Source organism: Mastacembelus armatus, chromosome 16 (assembly GCF_900324485.2).
Source record: "Mastacembelus armatus chromosome 16, fMasArm1.2, whole genome shotgun sequence".
In the NCBI taxonomy this organism is placed as follows: domain Eukaryota; kingdom Metazoa; phylum Chordata; class Actinopteri; order Synbranchiformes; family Mastacembelidae; genus Mastacembelus; species Mastacembelus armatus.
This window is the reverse complement of record NC_046648.1, coordinates 22,472,146-22,488,051: the sequence shown is the minus strand read 5'-3', so window position 1 is coordinate 22,488,051 and position 15,906 is coordinate 22,472,146. Positions and strand designations below refer to the sequence as shown.

General features: G+C 41.2%; 1 protein-coding gene across 2 annotated transcripts; it reads right to left on the bottom strand.

The window, feature by feature from the left end:
• Positions 1–1,185: 1,185 nt before the first annotated feature.
• Positions 1,186–13,630, bottom strand: LOC113136524 (retinoic acid receptor beta-like). 2 transcript variants are annotated; one of them, XM_026317405.1, is made up of 8 exons: positions 13,284–13,630; positions 9,947–10,095; positions 9,084–9,225; positions 4,794–4,960; positions 3,324–3,500; positions 2,587–2,791; positions 2,330–2,488; positions 1,186–1,840 (listed from the first exon to the last, which is right to left on the bottom strand). In XM_026317405.1, the coding sequence occupies exons 1-8, from the start codon at positions 13,444–13,446 to the stop codon at positions 1,671–1,673; spliced, it is 1,332 nt and encodes a 443-aa protein (XP_026173190.1). In that variant the 5' UTR covers positions 13,447–13,630; the 3' UTR covers positions 1,186–1,670. The 2 variants fall into 2 exon arrangements, with proteins under 2 accessions (XP_026173190.1, XP_026173191.1); XM_026317406.1 differs by having other exon boundaries at positions 9,947–10,092.
• Between the last annotated feature and the right edge of the window lie 2,276 nt (positions 13,631–15,906).

Below are 15,906 nucleotides of genomic sequence, written 5' to 3'. Positions count from 1 at the left end.
TCATATAACAAACTGAATATGTGAAAAAAGTCTACTCTATCTGCACAACAGACTAACATGTTTCCTATTTTGTTAAATCTGGAATTCATTACCACTGAAATATTTACTGAGCTGTAGTGTGATTCCCTACAACATCCACAAGGGGCAGTGCACACCGTGTTTTTGTGTTCAACCTGACAGCTTCACAGAGTGAAACGTGTCCCATTCAGGAATAACAAACCTGCAGCATCACTGGAAACATGAAACTGCACTATATACTCCAATACACAAGACTTTAATAGAGGAAAAACATATGAAATGTCATCTGCTTAGTAATATCACAAACAAAAGCACCATAAGAAAGTATTATAGATCTGTTCACACAGTAGTCATAATATCAAATGTGGAACTCAAATCAGTAAAAGCATTAACACTTTGGGTTCTAGGTTGACAGATTTGGAAAATAAATTTCTCAGATACAGAAGCTGTTGGCAAATTTAAGCAGGTACATGTGACCTACCTGATTTAGTAACGATAAGACATTGATTTCTTTCAAACCACATTTGCCACAGACACTTTTCTCCTGTTTTGCATTAAAACCATATAATGTGATTTGAATTTCTGTCTTGTGGTTGTTTCCACAGCACACCACATTTATTCAGGCTAAATTCATGTAGAGTTAGTTAATATTCAAGCAAGAAGAAATTGGCTTACTGGTACCAACATTTCAGCATTTAAATAACATCCTGTTTGTTCTAGGTGGGATTAAAACTTTGCTTGTAAAATATGTATATGATATGTATATGTATATGAAAGAATAAGGTTAGCCTGTTTACAGACTCACTAGAGTCGATATTGCAAAGGAACAACCACAACTGCCCCAGAAAATTCTTTTAGTCCCACTGAGAAACAAGCTGATAATTAGTAAACTGTGTTTTTTGTTTTCTGTACTCAAATTTCCCATTTTCTACATCATATTGTAAGTTTTGTTAATGTAACATTCAACCTTAATTGTACAAACTTCATGAAGTTCCTGCATTTTCATTTCCCTTTTTCTTTTTGCACATATCTGGTACAGACAGAAGAGTGAAAAATAACACTTGGCACTGAAAAAAGTATTAATACTGAAAACAATTACAATCTTCTCAGCTTTTATTGATATAAGTTTTTTTTTTCAGTGACAAAGTTCAACTGTTACTGTTCTGGCTCCATAAAAAAACATCCATTCCAGATGTTTACTCTCACTGCTACACTAATGCTAAAGGTATTGTTATTCAATGAGGTAAAGTTGGTCCCTGTGACATCTCACGCAAATACACAGTTAAAACCAGATAAAGAAAAACTGAAAGTGATTCTCAGTGGTAACGTGTTGACCATGAGTTCAAGAATGAAACGTTACTGCATTGTCTTTTGTCACTCCATCTGGGCAGCAGGATTTGAGTTACCTGTTCTTTTACAAGGGAAGTTGTTAGTGTAACAGCTGAATCTCTTCATTAAACACAATCACGTCTGCAGAACAAAGTCTAAATATTCACAGAACAAAGACTGAGGTAAGTAACCCTCTGGAGTCCATCTTCCCAGAGTGCATCTGTGCATCTCTAGTTTATATTGTTAGTATTTCCTCTGGGAGAGAAAATGGTTAAAATGCTCTTAAAGTAGCTTCAGTGAAAGAAACCACAGGAGTTTATGTACTATGAGGTGAGGGAGTGCGTGTGCTGGCCTGTGTTTTGCTCCGTGCCACTCTCCTCTGAGTGTTTCTCCTGATGTTCCTCCAGGTTCTGCAGATCCTCCAGCATCTCCTCGATCAGAGGAGGCATGGAGCCTGGGATCTCCATCTTGAGTGTCACCACCCGCTCGACCCCTGTGGAAATGGACACAGTAATGTTTTTTTTACAACACACATTCATGTTAGTTGTCTTCTTCAGATAACAACTGGCAGCGTGTTTAACACCTGTCATCACAAAGTGAATTCTAGGACCATAGACACAAAACCACAGATGAAATCCAAACACAGTATACAGAGCTACAGCTCAGAGCCACAGCTCAGAGCCACAGCTCAGAGCCACAGCTCAGAGCCACAGCTCAGAGCCACAGCTCAGAGCCACAGCTCAGAGCCACAGCTCAGAGCTACAGCACATAGTCCACAGTAATGATCAGAAAGAAACTTCTTATTTTGTGCTAACAGACAAAATAAATAAGTGAAGTGAGCAGGTATCCAGGAGGGAAACAGTGATACATCATTCTTTGCAAGTATTACTACACATTCAATTCAGTTTTTAGTTTTCTTAATTTCTAATTCATTATTTGGTGCAGTTGGACGATTCTTTGCGATAAAAAATTGCTTCCTAACCTTTAGCACTAATGCTACGGAGGTCAGTGATCTTCATCAGGGCTTTGGGGAACATGAGTGGCATACTCGGCCTCCGTTTGCGGGAATAGATCTTCAGAGCCTCCAGCAAAGGCTCTTGCAGCACTTCCACCTTAGATGGTTCCTCCAGGTCCTGTCGGTCTGATCGGATACAGAGACAGATCATAAACATCGAATTTCAACATTTCAGCATTAGAAGTAAAGATTTAGCATGTTAAGCACATAGTTGGCTTCAGCACCTCCAGAGACAAGGCAGATGGCACTGAGGAGGCCGCTCTCTGTGTCGTCCATCTCCAGCGGCAGCAGCTGTCCAGCAAAAGTGAAAACGTGATCGGTCAGTGGTCCAAATCCAGCGTTGTGTATCTGAGTACGGGTCAGGGTCAACCCATCAGAGAAAGTCATGGTGTCTTGGTCTGGGGTGTAACGAGTGCTAATTCTCAGGATCTGGACAGAAAAAGAAAAGATTTTAGAAGCCTGAATGTTTTTAACAGTGGAACAAGTGAGAACTTGGCAAACAAATCTCAGAGCATGTCATCAGGGGAAAATGTATAAAAGTGAAATGGAGCAGAGCTTTTGATTGCACACAGCACACAATGCTGCTGTCAGAGAAATGATCAGGCTCCAATGGTGGTGATGACAGAGAGGATTGACAGTGAATGATGAAGGAGACGACAGGAGCCTCGAGGCTACTCTCCACCTGCCAGCCTGCCTGTCAGTGTGTCTTTTATGTGAATGTTGAAGGACAGTGTGAGTAAAGATCCAGAAGGTGTAAATCGAAGTAGGAACAATGCATGTGTGTATCTTCGTACATTTAAGTGTGCTTCAGGTCATTCAGTTGAGGATGGATGCAGTACAAAGTATAACTATAAGTACAGCTCAATGCTTTGTTATGGTCATCACCACAAATCTCTGCTACACTTTCCTTTTTTGAGAATTCAGCTCTAAATCTTGAAGTAGAGTATAGTGGTAGCTGTACCAGGATGTCCAGGCAGGCCGCTTTCAGCAGAGTGATCTGGTCAGCGATGGTCAGACCAGTGAAACCTGGCACTCGCTTGGCAAACTCCACCACCTTGATGATGCACTTTGTGGCCAGCTCACTGAACTTGTCCCACAGGCCAAGGTCCAGCTGGATCCTCTGGTCTGAGCTGGAGTTCTGGATGGAGGAGACAAGATAAAGGACATCTGTCATTCTAACGACAGATTAATGTTTCAGAGACGATGCAGGACATGTCTCCTGAAGACTCCTCTGTGCTCATCAGTGAAAACAGATGCAGAACCACAGCAGTTGAAAAGAAAATATTAATATGGTGAAATTTCTCTGTGGGCTCAGACTTGACCTTCTACATCTGTCAGAACTGTGTTTTAACTTCTGCAGCCTGGTAATGTTATTTAACGCCTTAGAAACAAATACTGTGAAGGTGATGCAGTTAGACAGTTTGGGCATTTCACAGTGTTTAAGAGTGAAGTGTATCCTGATGAACATTCAATTAACATTAACCAGAACCAAAAAATAAGTGACTCTGTCATTCAGTCTCTGTTTTCTGGTTTCACTCACGCCTCCAGGCACATCTGACTCTTTAATGCACAAACACGTGATATAAAATACTTTCATTGATTGTATGAAAAGGAAACACCTTTATATGTAACACAGGTTTGTTTGCTGCATTGTGTTACACTGTGAGGCTTCTGTTTATTGTGTTTGTAAAGCAAACACGTGACAGTTCACACGAGCAACACAAAGAGCTTTTTGTGGTTTTTGTTGACCACTATGCAAAAACAAATTTAAAGCCAGCATCGGTCTGCAGAACCGAACAGAACAGAAACACACAATCTGTTTAAATTTACATCTTCGACAAAGAGTACAAACTATAACAGATGTTCTGCAACCGTCATCTATTTCTATGTTCAATGAAAACTACAGTATGTTAAGATGCTCACGTTTAAATACTGATGCACTGTTTTCAATTTGAAAAATAAAATCAATATGAAATTGTTTGGATTTGATACCATCCAGGATGTTCTGGTCTCTGCTTGTTGTTTACAGGTGATGCACAGTAATCTTCAGCATCGAGATGTGACCTTTCAGTACCAAGAGCTTCTCTGAATGATAATCACATGTGCTGATTTAAATGCCACTGCCCCTGAATATCCTAAATCTCTTCTTGCTATATGGATCACAGAACACATTCCTACATTTCCCATGAGGCTTTAAGGTCTCAACAATCCTGACAGTGGAAAACTCTGCTCCTCTGTACTTATTCTATAGTGCTAGTTGGTGGGAAATGAACTTGCCTTATACAGTAAAGTTTAAAAAAATGAAATGAGAGTTTTGGGATAGTTTAGATATGTCCAGCATATTTTATGGTCCACCATATTTTTTATTTTGTATTTGATGGCTCCATAGTGGAAGATTATTTAAAGAGTCGGGTTTCATAACATGGCTCACCGTAGTGTATTTTCCCAGCTGGCAAAGGGAGGGGAAAGTCTCTCTATGAGCCCTGCAGATCTTCTCCACAATCATGCCGAGCTCTGCCGTCAGCTCGTACGTCTCCATAATGGTCATCTTCACTGCTTCCTTCTTCCCCTTTCTCCTGTTTCTGTCGTTTCTCACTGCTACAGGAAGCACAGCAGGTTATAAGACATCAAAAAGGGATTCAGCTTGTTTAAATGCTCAGTCAAATTTTTACCATTGTAATGTTATTCTTTCATAAACTGGATTTGGTCATTCACATTGTGAATAAGCTTCACCAGCATTTTTCATGTCACTCAAGCTGTGGAAACAGAAGAAGCAACTTATATATATATATATATATATATATATATATATATATATATATATATATATATATATATATATATATATATATATATATATATATATATATATATATATATATATATATGTATACACATATACATATATATATATATATGTATATGTATAGTGTAGAGTTTATTAACTGCACTGCTGTAAATCTTCACTTCATAAATATGATGACAATGCAAATGAAAATACAAAAGAGGTGAAGGGCATTTCAATTGTTGACTTGTTTTGAAATGAGCTTGAAACCCTCAGCAGATTTCACTGTCAGCAGTTTCTTTCTTTGCTCAGAAAGAGTTTACGCTGGAAACAGTTGGCAGTGAGCTGTGTGTATATCATCCGTTACTCTAGGGAGCACGTGAAGACGGCTAACGCGGCCTAACCAGGTTAACCTTTCATAATCACTGCGGTAACGGTGTCAACACGTTTCTGTGCGTCCCACTGACTTAGCTCAGTGACTTAGCTCAGGCAGCTACACACATGTCAGGGGAGCTCAGGATTATGCAACACCACAGTCTACGCCTCTGTCACTCCAGCCACCTCCTCCTCTCTGGATGCCCTACATCCAGTGATTATTGTGTAAACGCTCCAAGTGAGATCAAATTACCCAGTGACGAAAGCAACCGGTTACATAGGATGTGTCTGGCTGCTACATGTGATGTATTTATGTAATGTGTGTGTCTGACTGCAGACCAGAGGCAGTGAGAACATGTGGCTGGGTGGATCCTTCACTGCTGCCCTATCACTGCCCTTGGCTCTGTCCACATAACACACACTTATCTAGGTCACTTCCAAGAACTTCTCAATGACTCATTTGGAAATGAATATTTTAAAAGGGTCATTGTTACCAAAGCCATAAAAAACACTTTCCCAATTAATAACAAGAAGATCCAGCTGTGCCAGTTTCAGTTTGATTCATGAAACAGCAGCAGCATGCATTTCTCTCCACAGTGACTTGATTACACAAAATATTCAAAACCCAATGATGTTTTTCTCAACAATAGTCACAATAACACACAGAATTTATTTTCTAATCAGCTGTATTTTCCTGAAATTAGACAGAATGTACCCATCTGTCTAATTATGAAACCCATAAAATTACATCAAAAGTTCTTATTGCACCATTTCTCTAAGCAGAATATTGTGCAACTGACAGCTTGAGTTACATATACTCAAGTTTATTATGATAAACTAATAAAATCACATTGCTAAAGAGCTTTTTCACATTTCAGGTGCCTTCTGTTTAGTCCAAAGAGATGTTCCTATTTGTATTTTAATAACTGTTTGAGGGTAAACAGACTTGGCACTTTTGTCTTAACTCTTCCATTAACCATCTTAATTTATTTAATTATTATTATTGTGTGTCAGTTACAAGAAGAATGAGAATTATTAAAACTAAAAGTATACACACCTTATAATACTTCACATAATTTGTAATAATGAACAAGTTTTACAAGTTAAGATTCAGGCCTTTTACTTGTAATGCATCATTTTTACAGTTTTGGTACTTTTATAACTGTAGGAATCTGATTACTGGCCTAGTTAGGGTTGATGTGACAGTGATGTCTCAACAGTGTATGTAGCTTTTTTTTTTTGCCATCCTGCGTTCAGGCCTAATAACTTCCACCCAGAGAAATAGGGCAGCTGGATGTTGCCTCAGAGTCAAAGAACAGGGCAAAAAAGGTCCATAGAGTACGGTGGCCGACAAGGGCAAACGCGCTGCAAAACAGAAACGCTGCAAAAGAGAAACGCTGCAAAACAGAAACGCTGCAAACGAGAAACGCTGCAAAAGAGAAACGCTGCAAAACAGAAACGCTGCAAAACAAAAACGCTGCAAAAGAGAGAACACAACGGAAGTGCGCCAGGCCGATAGAGGGACCCCGAACTGAGGGGTGCAATGAACAAAGAACTTTTACAGAGGCGAGAGAGACACATGTAGTGACATAAGTCACGTCTCATTTTGGAGGCTGCGTAATGACGCAGGTTATAGTGTTGAATTGCAAAAGAATTGAATGAGCGACCTCTGATGATTGTTCTCATGTGCTAATATGTGCTAACAATGTTCTGTTACATTTGTTTACTTGATCAAAATGTCATACAACGTCGGGGGGGTTGGGAGATCTGAAGGTGCGTTTTCCATTTGTTACTTAACACTTGGCCGTCATCTTTTACAACATTGTACTTTTATAATACTGTAAAACTTGACGGCCAAGTGTTTAAAAAATAATAAATGTAAAACGTACTCTAATGCCCGCTAAATTCACAGCCAGCAGACGTTCTTTTGTCACTTTGCTTTAAGTTTTTAGTCAGAACAGGTAACAGGTAACAGGCTACTGTTTCAGCCGTAGCCACGCTAAGTAGGGATGGGAATATCGACTCTCTGGAATCGATACTTCCATACTTTGGAGTCGGTACTTTCTTAAGTATCGCTCGATACCACTCCTAATAAAAAACGTGCAATTAGTTTTCACTTCTGAGAGTTTTGGATGTGTGAAAACCAGCCCAAGCGTATTTTAAATGGTCTTCCGTATCACATGATTATGGCAGCCAATCAGATGTCAGAGCTTTCCAGAGCCAGTCATGCACTGCAGAAGGAAGTATTACCCTCTCCACTCTGCAGCGTGGAGGGACCTCCTCCGTCTCAGTGCTGACAGGCACGGCAGCATGAAGAGATAGAAAAAGAAGCATTGTGTGGTGCTATTTTTCACCCACTACGAAGGGAAATGCTATTTATTTATTATCATTTTATTATTAGCATTTAAACAAGTATTTATGTTCATGAGCATTATTCATGTTGCCATTGCAATAAAGATATTAATCAACACTGTGCAATAATGATTTTCCTTTAAGGTGCAGAAGGTATCGGTATCGTCGATACTGACCCTGTAGTTACTTGGTATCGGATCGATACCAAATTCTGTGGTATCGCCCATCAGTAACGCTAACTCCCCTCACCGAACAGCTCTCTCTCACCCTCCCTCTTCCCTCCACACACACTTCTTCCCTCCTCCCTGACCCATCTCCCTCTAGCTCACCCTACCGACTCCCCAAAGAACACCCTGAACAAGACAACAACCTATAGTCATTACAGCACCTTCAGATCTCCCACCCTGCAACACCCCCCCCCCCCCCCCCCCGCCACGTCTCCCGACGTTGTATGACATTTTGATCAAGTAAACAAATGTAACAGAACATTGTTAGCACATATTAGCACATGAGAACAATCATCAGAGGTCGCTCATTCAATTCTTTTGCAATTCAACACTATAACCTGCGTCATTACGCAGCCTCCAAAATGAGACGTGACTTATGTCACTACATGTGTCTCTCTCGCCTCTGTAAAAGTTCTTTGTTCATTGCACCCCTCAGTTCGGGGTCCCTCTATCGGCCTGGCGCACTTCCGTTGTGTTCTCTCTTTTGCAGCGTTTCTGTTTTGCAGCGTTTCTCTTTTGCAGCGTTTCTGTTTTGCAGCGTTTCTGTTTTGCAGCGTTTTTGATTTGCAGCGTTTCTGTTTTGCAGCGTTTTTGTTTTGCAGCGTTTCTCTTTTGCAGCGTTTCTCTTTTGCAGCGCGTTTGCCCTTGTCGGCCACCGTAATAGAGGGCTTTTTACTAGGTACGATAATAATTAGAGGGCCTGATATTTTACCAGCTAAGAGCTTGTGGGCAACAGCTGGACAGTGAGAAGACTGATGGATTTTGATAGTAAATCCATTAATATACAGTGTATGAATAAAAACTGGCATGAGGAGATGATTATCCTCTTGGGTGGAAATCTTGGGTATTTTACCTATTTATGAGCTACATATATGTTTAGATTTTATACAGCACAGTAAACATTTATTTATGTATTTTTTTTCTGACTGGATTTACCTCCATTATTGTTCTTTTCTTTGTATTTGTTACAGGTGACACTTACACTCCTTCGACATTCCCACAGCAAAGCACCTCTGCAGCCGACAGTACTGACAGCGGTTCCTGGTGATCTTGTTGATGATGCAGTTTCTGTCGCGGTGGCAGGTATACACCATGTTTTTCTGCACGCTGCGGCGGAAGAAGCCCTGCAGAGCCACCAGGGGAGGAAAACAATTATATTAATGACTAAATGCCAGAGTAATGGGAATAATCAAAGTCAAAGTCAATCCTGCCACATGTAGAAGACATACAGAGAATCCAAATTTCGTTAATTTCAGACTACAATGTAAAAATTATAAATAAGGACATGCAAAATAAACTTGGATAAGTGAAAAAAAAAACAAGTACAAATAGCATAAGGCACTTAGCAGCTTAGTATACAAAACCAAAACCAAATCATGTCTGAAGCTACAATCAATAATGTTTACAAATATATTTCCCCATTTACAGTTTATAGTGATATGGGTGTGTTGACTGTCCAAAAACAGTGTGTTATTCATTCACTGAAATAATTCCCACTATTTGATGTTGAGATGTATCACTAAGGAAAAAAAAGGTTTGACCTGCTGGTGGTGCTACAGGAGTGGACAGGAGATAGATTAACAAGACATGACATTTCTCACACACGTTGTTTATGAGGACAAAGTCCAAGCTGTGTAGAGTAGTTGGTGTTTTCTCCGAGCAAACAGAGCGATCAATAACTGATTAATGCAACATCCTGCATCCTTTACAGTGACATATTACTTAGTTATTTCTTTTATTTATCTTGTGATGGTTGGAGTCACACCAGAATTAGACATCTTCCTTTTTTGGATCATGAACCTCATACACACGAGTGTGTTGTGAAGCATCGGCCTGACACGTTACCTTGCAGCCTTCGCAGGCGCTGACTCCATAGTGGTAGCCTGAGGACTTGTCTTGACACACAAAGCAGGGCTTGTAGGTGCGAGGGGGTGGAGGTGGAGATGGCGGGCTGGTGAACAGGTCGTCTGAGCTGGAGCTCTGGCTGCCCACTGCTGCAAACACACAGTATCAGACCAAACGTAGCACTGATGAACAGGCACCAAAGGCACAATGACAATACAATATATTACTTGCAATCTGAGCAAACACAGCAGAAGCCTGGTGATCTTATCCTTGTCAGACAGACGGTCAGGCCTGTCGATCGCACACTCTTTCATACTGTGAGTACACCTCAGGTGAGGCATGAGGCAAAGACACTGCGTGGGGTGAAACTGATTGTTGAAAAGTTAGTTACTGTAATCCAGCTGCTGATTTGGCCCATTTATCGACACAGTCACAGTCAGCTGCAGCAGCTCTGTGACACAGACCTCTGTGGCTGCAGTCCCTCCTTAGTGACCAGGCAGTCAACTCTAACCACACACGCACACACACACACAGTACCTGTATTTTAGGATTCAGTCTGACTTAGACTTTCTGAAGATACAATCTCTGAGGTCCTTCTTGAAAACTGCCCATAAATCCACTTACAAATCATAGAGGAAAACACTTGTCTGTCTGATAATCATTACAATTTTAGGATTTTCTTCACTATCAATCTAAACCAGTGAGAACTGTGTGTGTGGAGTCATGCATGTATTGCACAGCTAACAAACTGCATGACGAATACTTCCACTTTACACAACCCGAATGGGGAAGCTGTCTCACTTTGTTTGATAAGATTTGTTTGATAAGGCATAATGAAATTTACTGAGCACACACTGACTTTAGGAACAGAGCAATTGTCAACTTTTTTTCAGGATCTCTTTAAAAGGGCGGACTGATGATGTTTTCTGAGCTCTCATGCTCTTAAAGGATTGTCACTTTTTATTGTAATGCCATCATTTCTTCTAACACGCAGAAAGTATTTATAGAAAGATGATGTGAATAGATGACAAGCTGATATGAAAACATTACATTTTGAGGTTCTGCTCAGTCTCATAGAGTCAAGCAATGACTTCAGAGCATTACCTCAGTGTTTCCACCTCACTGGGCTGGACCTCATGTAACTCTGCACTGATCTCATCAGCACCTCACCCCACCCAGTTCATCTATATTGCTCAGTTTACTCAATTAAAGCTGTGGACTGACATTTCTGTACGTTTCCTTCAGGAACCAAGAAACCAAACGAAAAGACTGAAACTGAAACTATCACAAGTAAGAAAGTGGGCACTCTGACCAGGCACAGCTCATTTGGTTTTACATGAAGCAGTTATTTCTTTGGAAAGGTATTCTAATACCTAGAGCTGGTGTTGACGCCTTCTACAGCACAGGTTTAACTTTCATTTCTTCCAGCTGAATGTTTAATTTCCCTGCAACACTCCTCCGACTTAAAACTCACAGTAAGGAAGAAATTTACTTCAGGCTCCTCTGACGCTCTGATCGCGTCGACCAACACCGACCGAAAACGAATTAAGGCAGTTTGAAAGGGGAAAGCAGCTCATCTTCATCCCCTTAAACTCGTGGCCTCTGGTTGAACCTGGAATCACCAGGTCAAATGAGGACACCCCCCCATCAGCCCGAGTGCTCTCCTGATATGAAACAATGCCGGAGGATGCCTCCAGCCCAACTGACTGATGAGTGGAGCGAGAGGGAGCGGGACGAAACAGAAAGAGAGTGTGTGTGTGGGGGCAGTGTAAGTGATTTAGTTGGGGGAAGGGAAAAGAAGTTGCCCCCAACTCAATTTAGATGGTGTTATTTGATGTGGGCCACACTGCAATGCACTGTGGGAGTCAAACATTTACAGCGACAAAGAACTTCTAGTAGGGTGGGATTGTTTCTGGACAATGATCGATAAGAGGCAAAGTTAAAAAGGTGTTTACCCTTATCCACAGATAGAAGATGCTACTAAATGCTATTTTTGCTTATACTAGGAAAAGATATTAGACTCTTATTTTGTGATTACCTCTATTCCCAATATTACACCCTTAAATAAAAACCATACAGAAACGTTAACAGGGTCTCACCAAACAAATGGCCTGTAAATCTGTCCATAATAAAAGCAGCCATGGTGATCAGTACCTTTGGACTGACAATGTCAATAAATGGTGAAATAGAATTTTGCCTTACCTGAACCCAAAGAACCCAAAGACATTTTACTGTCACATTTGAAAAGGAAAATCCTCCTATGTGAGAAGCCAACCAATTCATTTCAATGAACTAATGAAAGTTTGTCAGAACAGAAACCAGCAAGTCCATGCAAAAAAGATGTAGATGTGACGTTGGATTTTGAGTGTAGGACAGTGACGTGTAACTCTAGTACTTTTACTGCAGTAAAGGATTTACAGTAGGTACTAGCAGCCGTCTGGCTCTCCTCTGATCTCCTGAGCTGTTGACCGGCTGGTGAACCTGCTGTGACCCCAAACTGACCGGCCTGCCCGTCTCAAACACAGACCACACTGCCATGAGCTGCTCTGGTCTCAAAGTCCCCAGCACCCAGTTGTGCCGCTCTCCAGATCCCTTTTCTATCAAACAGAAAGCTCCTGGAAGAGGAAACTCATCACAGATGTGATTAGACGAAGATTCATATTTCTAGTAAAAATGAAAAAGTCAAAGTTCCATCCTCCAGATGTTGAAACGTTCATGTGATAAAGAGACTGAACTGACGTGATTTATGGCGCAAACCTGACACACGGTCAGCTGTACAGAGGACTTTAACCAGGAACACACTTTATTACGTCCATTACATTGGTTACCTGTCAGCTGTAAACTGAGCTGCTTATATCTTTAAACACAGACAAAAAGGCCAATGTTCATTTGTTATTCATGATCTATTTTATAGTTTACTCTCTCTTTTACCATCTTAAGTCCAAATGTTAATGGGAAGCACTTTGCATTAAAGCTGCTTTGGAAATCAACACTGACTGATCCAGACTATAGTAAAGTCAGAGCAGGGCAAAGAACTAGAGCATACTGTAACCTCAGTACATGTAAATGCTATCTAATCTCTCTGTCTATCTATCTATCTATCTATCTAATCTCTCTGTCTATCTGTCTCCTGGTATATTGCTGTTCAGTTAAGATGTGGGATGTGTTGAGGTTGTCCTGGGTATGATTAATAAAAATGTTGACTTTGGGCCATAAAGCCAAACTAAAACTGTCTTGATTTAAATAACACCCACATGTTTTGCTCATGGACGATTAGCTGAAGGTGAAGTTTTATAATTTTGCCAAAATTGATCTAAAAATATTCATGAACACCTACACTGCGAGCACCGACGCTCCTGCCAGTCCGACTCGACCAGCTCGGGGAAAAATTCTGCAAAATCCGGGTCCTGCTCCTGCAGCATGCAGCCAGGGCTGGATGTGCTGTATAAATCCACGATCTCTCCGTGCCCGAAAGTTTGAAATTCCATAAAGTCAAACATGATCTGGTTTCAGCGAAGTCCCTGTGCGGGTGGAGAGGATCCTTCCCTGCAGCGCAGCGTCTCTCTGCTGAGCTGGACCTGACGAAACCGGCGTTTCAACAGAAAAACATGACTGTGTTACGCTCAGGGGCGTGTGCGCTCAGGAACAGGTCTGCGTTTCCCACACACGGTCAGAAGTTGTTCGCAAGCCTGCAGCCAGCAGAGTGCGGCCCTGACGCACAGACAGCGCAGTCCAACACATCCGGACTGGAGGCTGCTTTGCATAACAAAGTTTGCTGCAGGACTTCTTCTTATTATCTCCCGTTTATTGACGGATGTCTCCACTCAGCCTGCTCCATACTAGTTATGTCACAGCGACCGATGGTGACACCTAATGTATGCAAGTGAACTCTCCGTGAACCGCCTCCGCTGCTCTGCCCTTCACATGACCCAGGCTGACATCACCGGCTGCGGTGGGAAAAGAGTGAAAGCGGCCTAACCTGGATCAGCTTTAAATCTCATTATCACTGGCTTTATTCATATTTTTCTTTACCAATGCTTTACAGATAAATATTAGCCAATGAGACGACAGGTTTTGGGTTGCCAGATCGTGAAAACCCCTCCAAACACAATTTATAGGCTGTCAGTTATCTCACAGGGATAAGAGTTGATATTCAGGATGTTTATCTGTGGAGTTTTGGTCCAGATGCCCTAAATCTGCTTTTCCAAATGTCAGCTACTTGATTGGAGGGCTCTACAGTGGCTAAAAGGATGAAAGTGGAATGCTTGAGGAAGATTTTCCACAACCTGGCAACCCAAAAGTTCTTCCAGTGGTACTGTCACAGCTCAGAGATTTTAATTTTTCGACATTGATTCATTATTTTGACTGCCAGTAAAACACCTGACTAGTTTGTAGGTGACTGAGGCTAAAACTTCACCCTGCTCATATTATGAACATGATTTGAATGTCATTGTTCTTATATGTAAATATTTTGTGTCCAGTATCCTACATGATTCAACCGGGTCACACCACTGTCCACTGGGAACAAGGTGGCTGCATAATCTTTCTTTCAAGAAGCAATATTAGATAAATAAATATTAGATGGCTTTTAAAATGAGTTCACAAGCCTAAAAAAAACTGGGAATATAATGATCTGTAAACCTGAAAATGTTAAAAGCGCAAACTTGGGACTTGTTTTCATTGGAGACAAATTATTACAAGATACTTTTTCTGCTCTCCCAAAAAAATCACACAAGTGCATTAGTGTCCCGATGCCGGAGAGCATTTAGGTTTATAGCCCTGGATTTGCCATAAAGGGACATTTGTCTGTTTAAACAAAGGTCATGAGAGCAGAGCAGATAACACTGATGTTCCAGTATTGGCATTTCATGACTGAAACCATGTGGCCTTTTACAAAATCAATACTTCTTAGGCTCTGTTTCTCTTCATTCACGTCCACCTTAACTCTAGATCCTTGACGCTAAGTGAGAAGCATTTGCAGTTAGAAGGATCCATAATTAAATCAACCCAAGATAAAGTAGGTCAGCGGCAAGATGGCTTGGTGGGTGGGGGAAGGGAAATCTGTTCCAGTTTAAAAAAATTGAAAATAACTCCCAGTCAGCTGAAATGACTGGAAACAACTTATCTGCCTTAAAAACTCACAGCACAAAAAGGAAATACCTTGAAAAGGAATTTAATGCATCATCTATTGCTGTAGTGCTAAATGTGGGTGGTGCCAGATGAAGAATGCTAAAGCTATTTTGTCTGAAAATATAAATACACTTGATCTCCTTCAATGCCACTGCTAACCCCTTTGAGGCATAGGGGCAGCACAGCTCCAGTGTTAAAGGGGCTAATTACTCCCAGTATCTCCCACACTCCAGGGAGGCAGGGTCATCCAGAGGACAGGCATGTGAAACATTCCTGCAGCCGCCTGCTGCTGCTGCTGCTGCTGCTGCTGCTGCCGGACCCTCCTCCCAGCTAAGTCTCCCCCCGTCCCCCTTTATCCATCCTCTCGCAGCTCCTCACATTTTGAGCACACTTCCCAGTGTTCATTCAGTTTTCATTCTGTGGTGGATGTGCCTGTGTTTAGCCTTTGGTCAGTGACCTCTGTGACATGAGTTCTGCCACATTAATGCTCTGTGTAATTATACCTTGACACAGCAGTATGCTGGAGCTAATATTGGTGTATGGAGCAGGTGTGGTGTTTACCATGTTCATCGTCTGTCAGGGTTAGGACTGGTGACATCTCCAAGAGTCAAGTTCAACCAATTTTCAACTGATGTAATTCAAGATCAATCCACTTTCTGTAAACAAGCTCCTCCAAAGCAACCTATTGTTCTTATGGAGTGTAACTTAAACTGAAACAGGTCATTACAGGTGGAATATTTGATTTTTCCAATGTTCAAACAACAGATCAAATATCGTGACAGCACCTCTAAACAGAGCAGATATTTAGTTTGAAATTAGATTATTGAAAT

Bases quoted from the DNA above. Each gene is read 5' to 3' on its own strand.
- LOC113136524 (XM_026317405.1), bottom strand. From the start codon at position 13,446: ATGTTTGACTTTATGGAATTTCAAACTTTCGGGCACGGAGAGATCGTG. The intron at 9,226-9,946 runs GTAACGTGTCAG...GTGGCTCTGCAG, and splicing joins GCGCCTGCGAAGGCTGCAAG to GGCTTCTTCCGCCGCAGCGT. The intron at 3,501-4,793 runs GTGAGCCATGTT...TCCTCCATCCAG, and splicing joins AGCTGGGAAAATACACTACG to AACTCCAGCTCAGACCAGAG.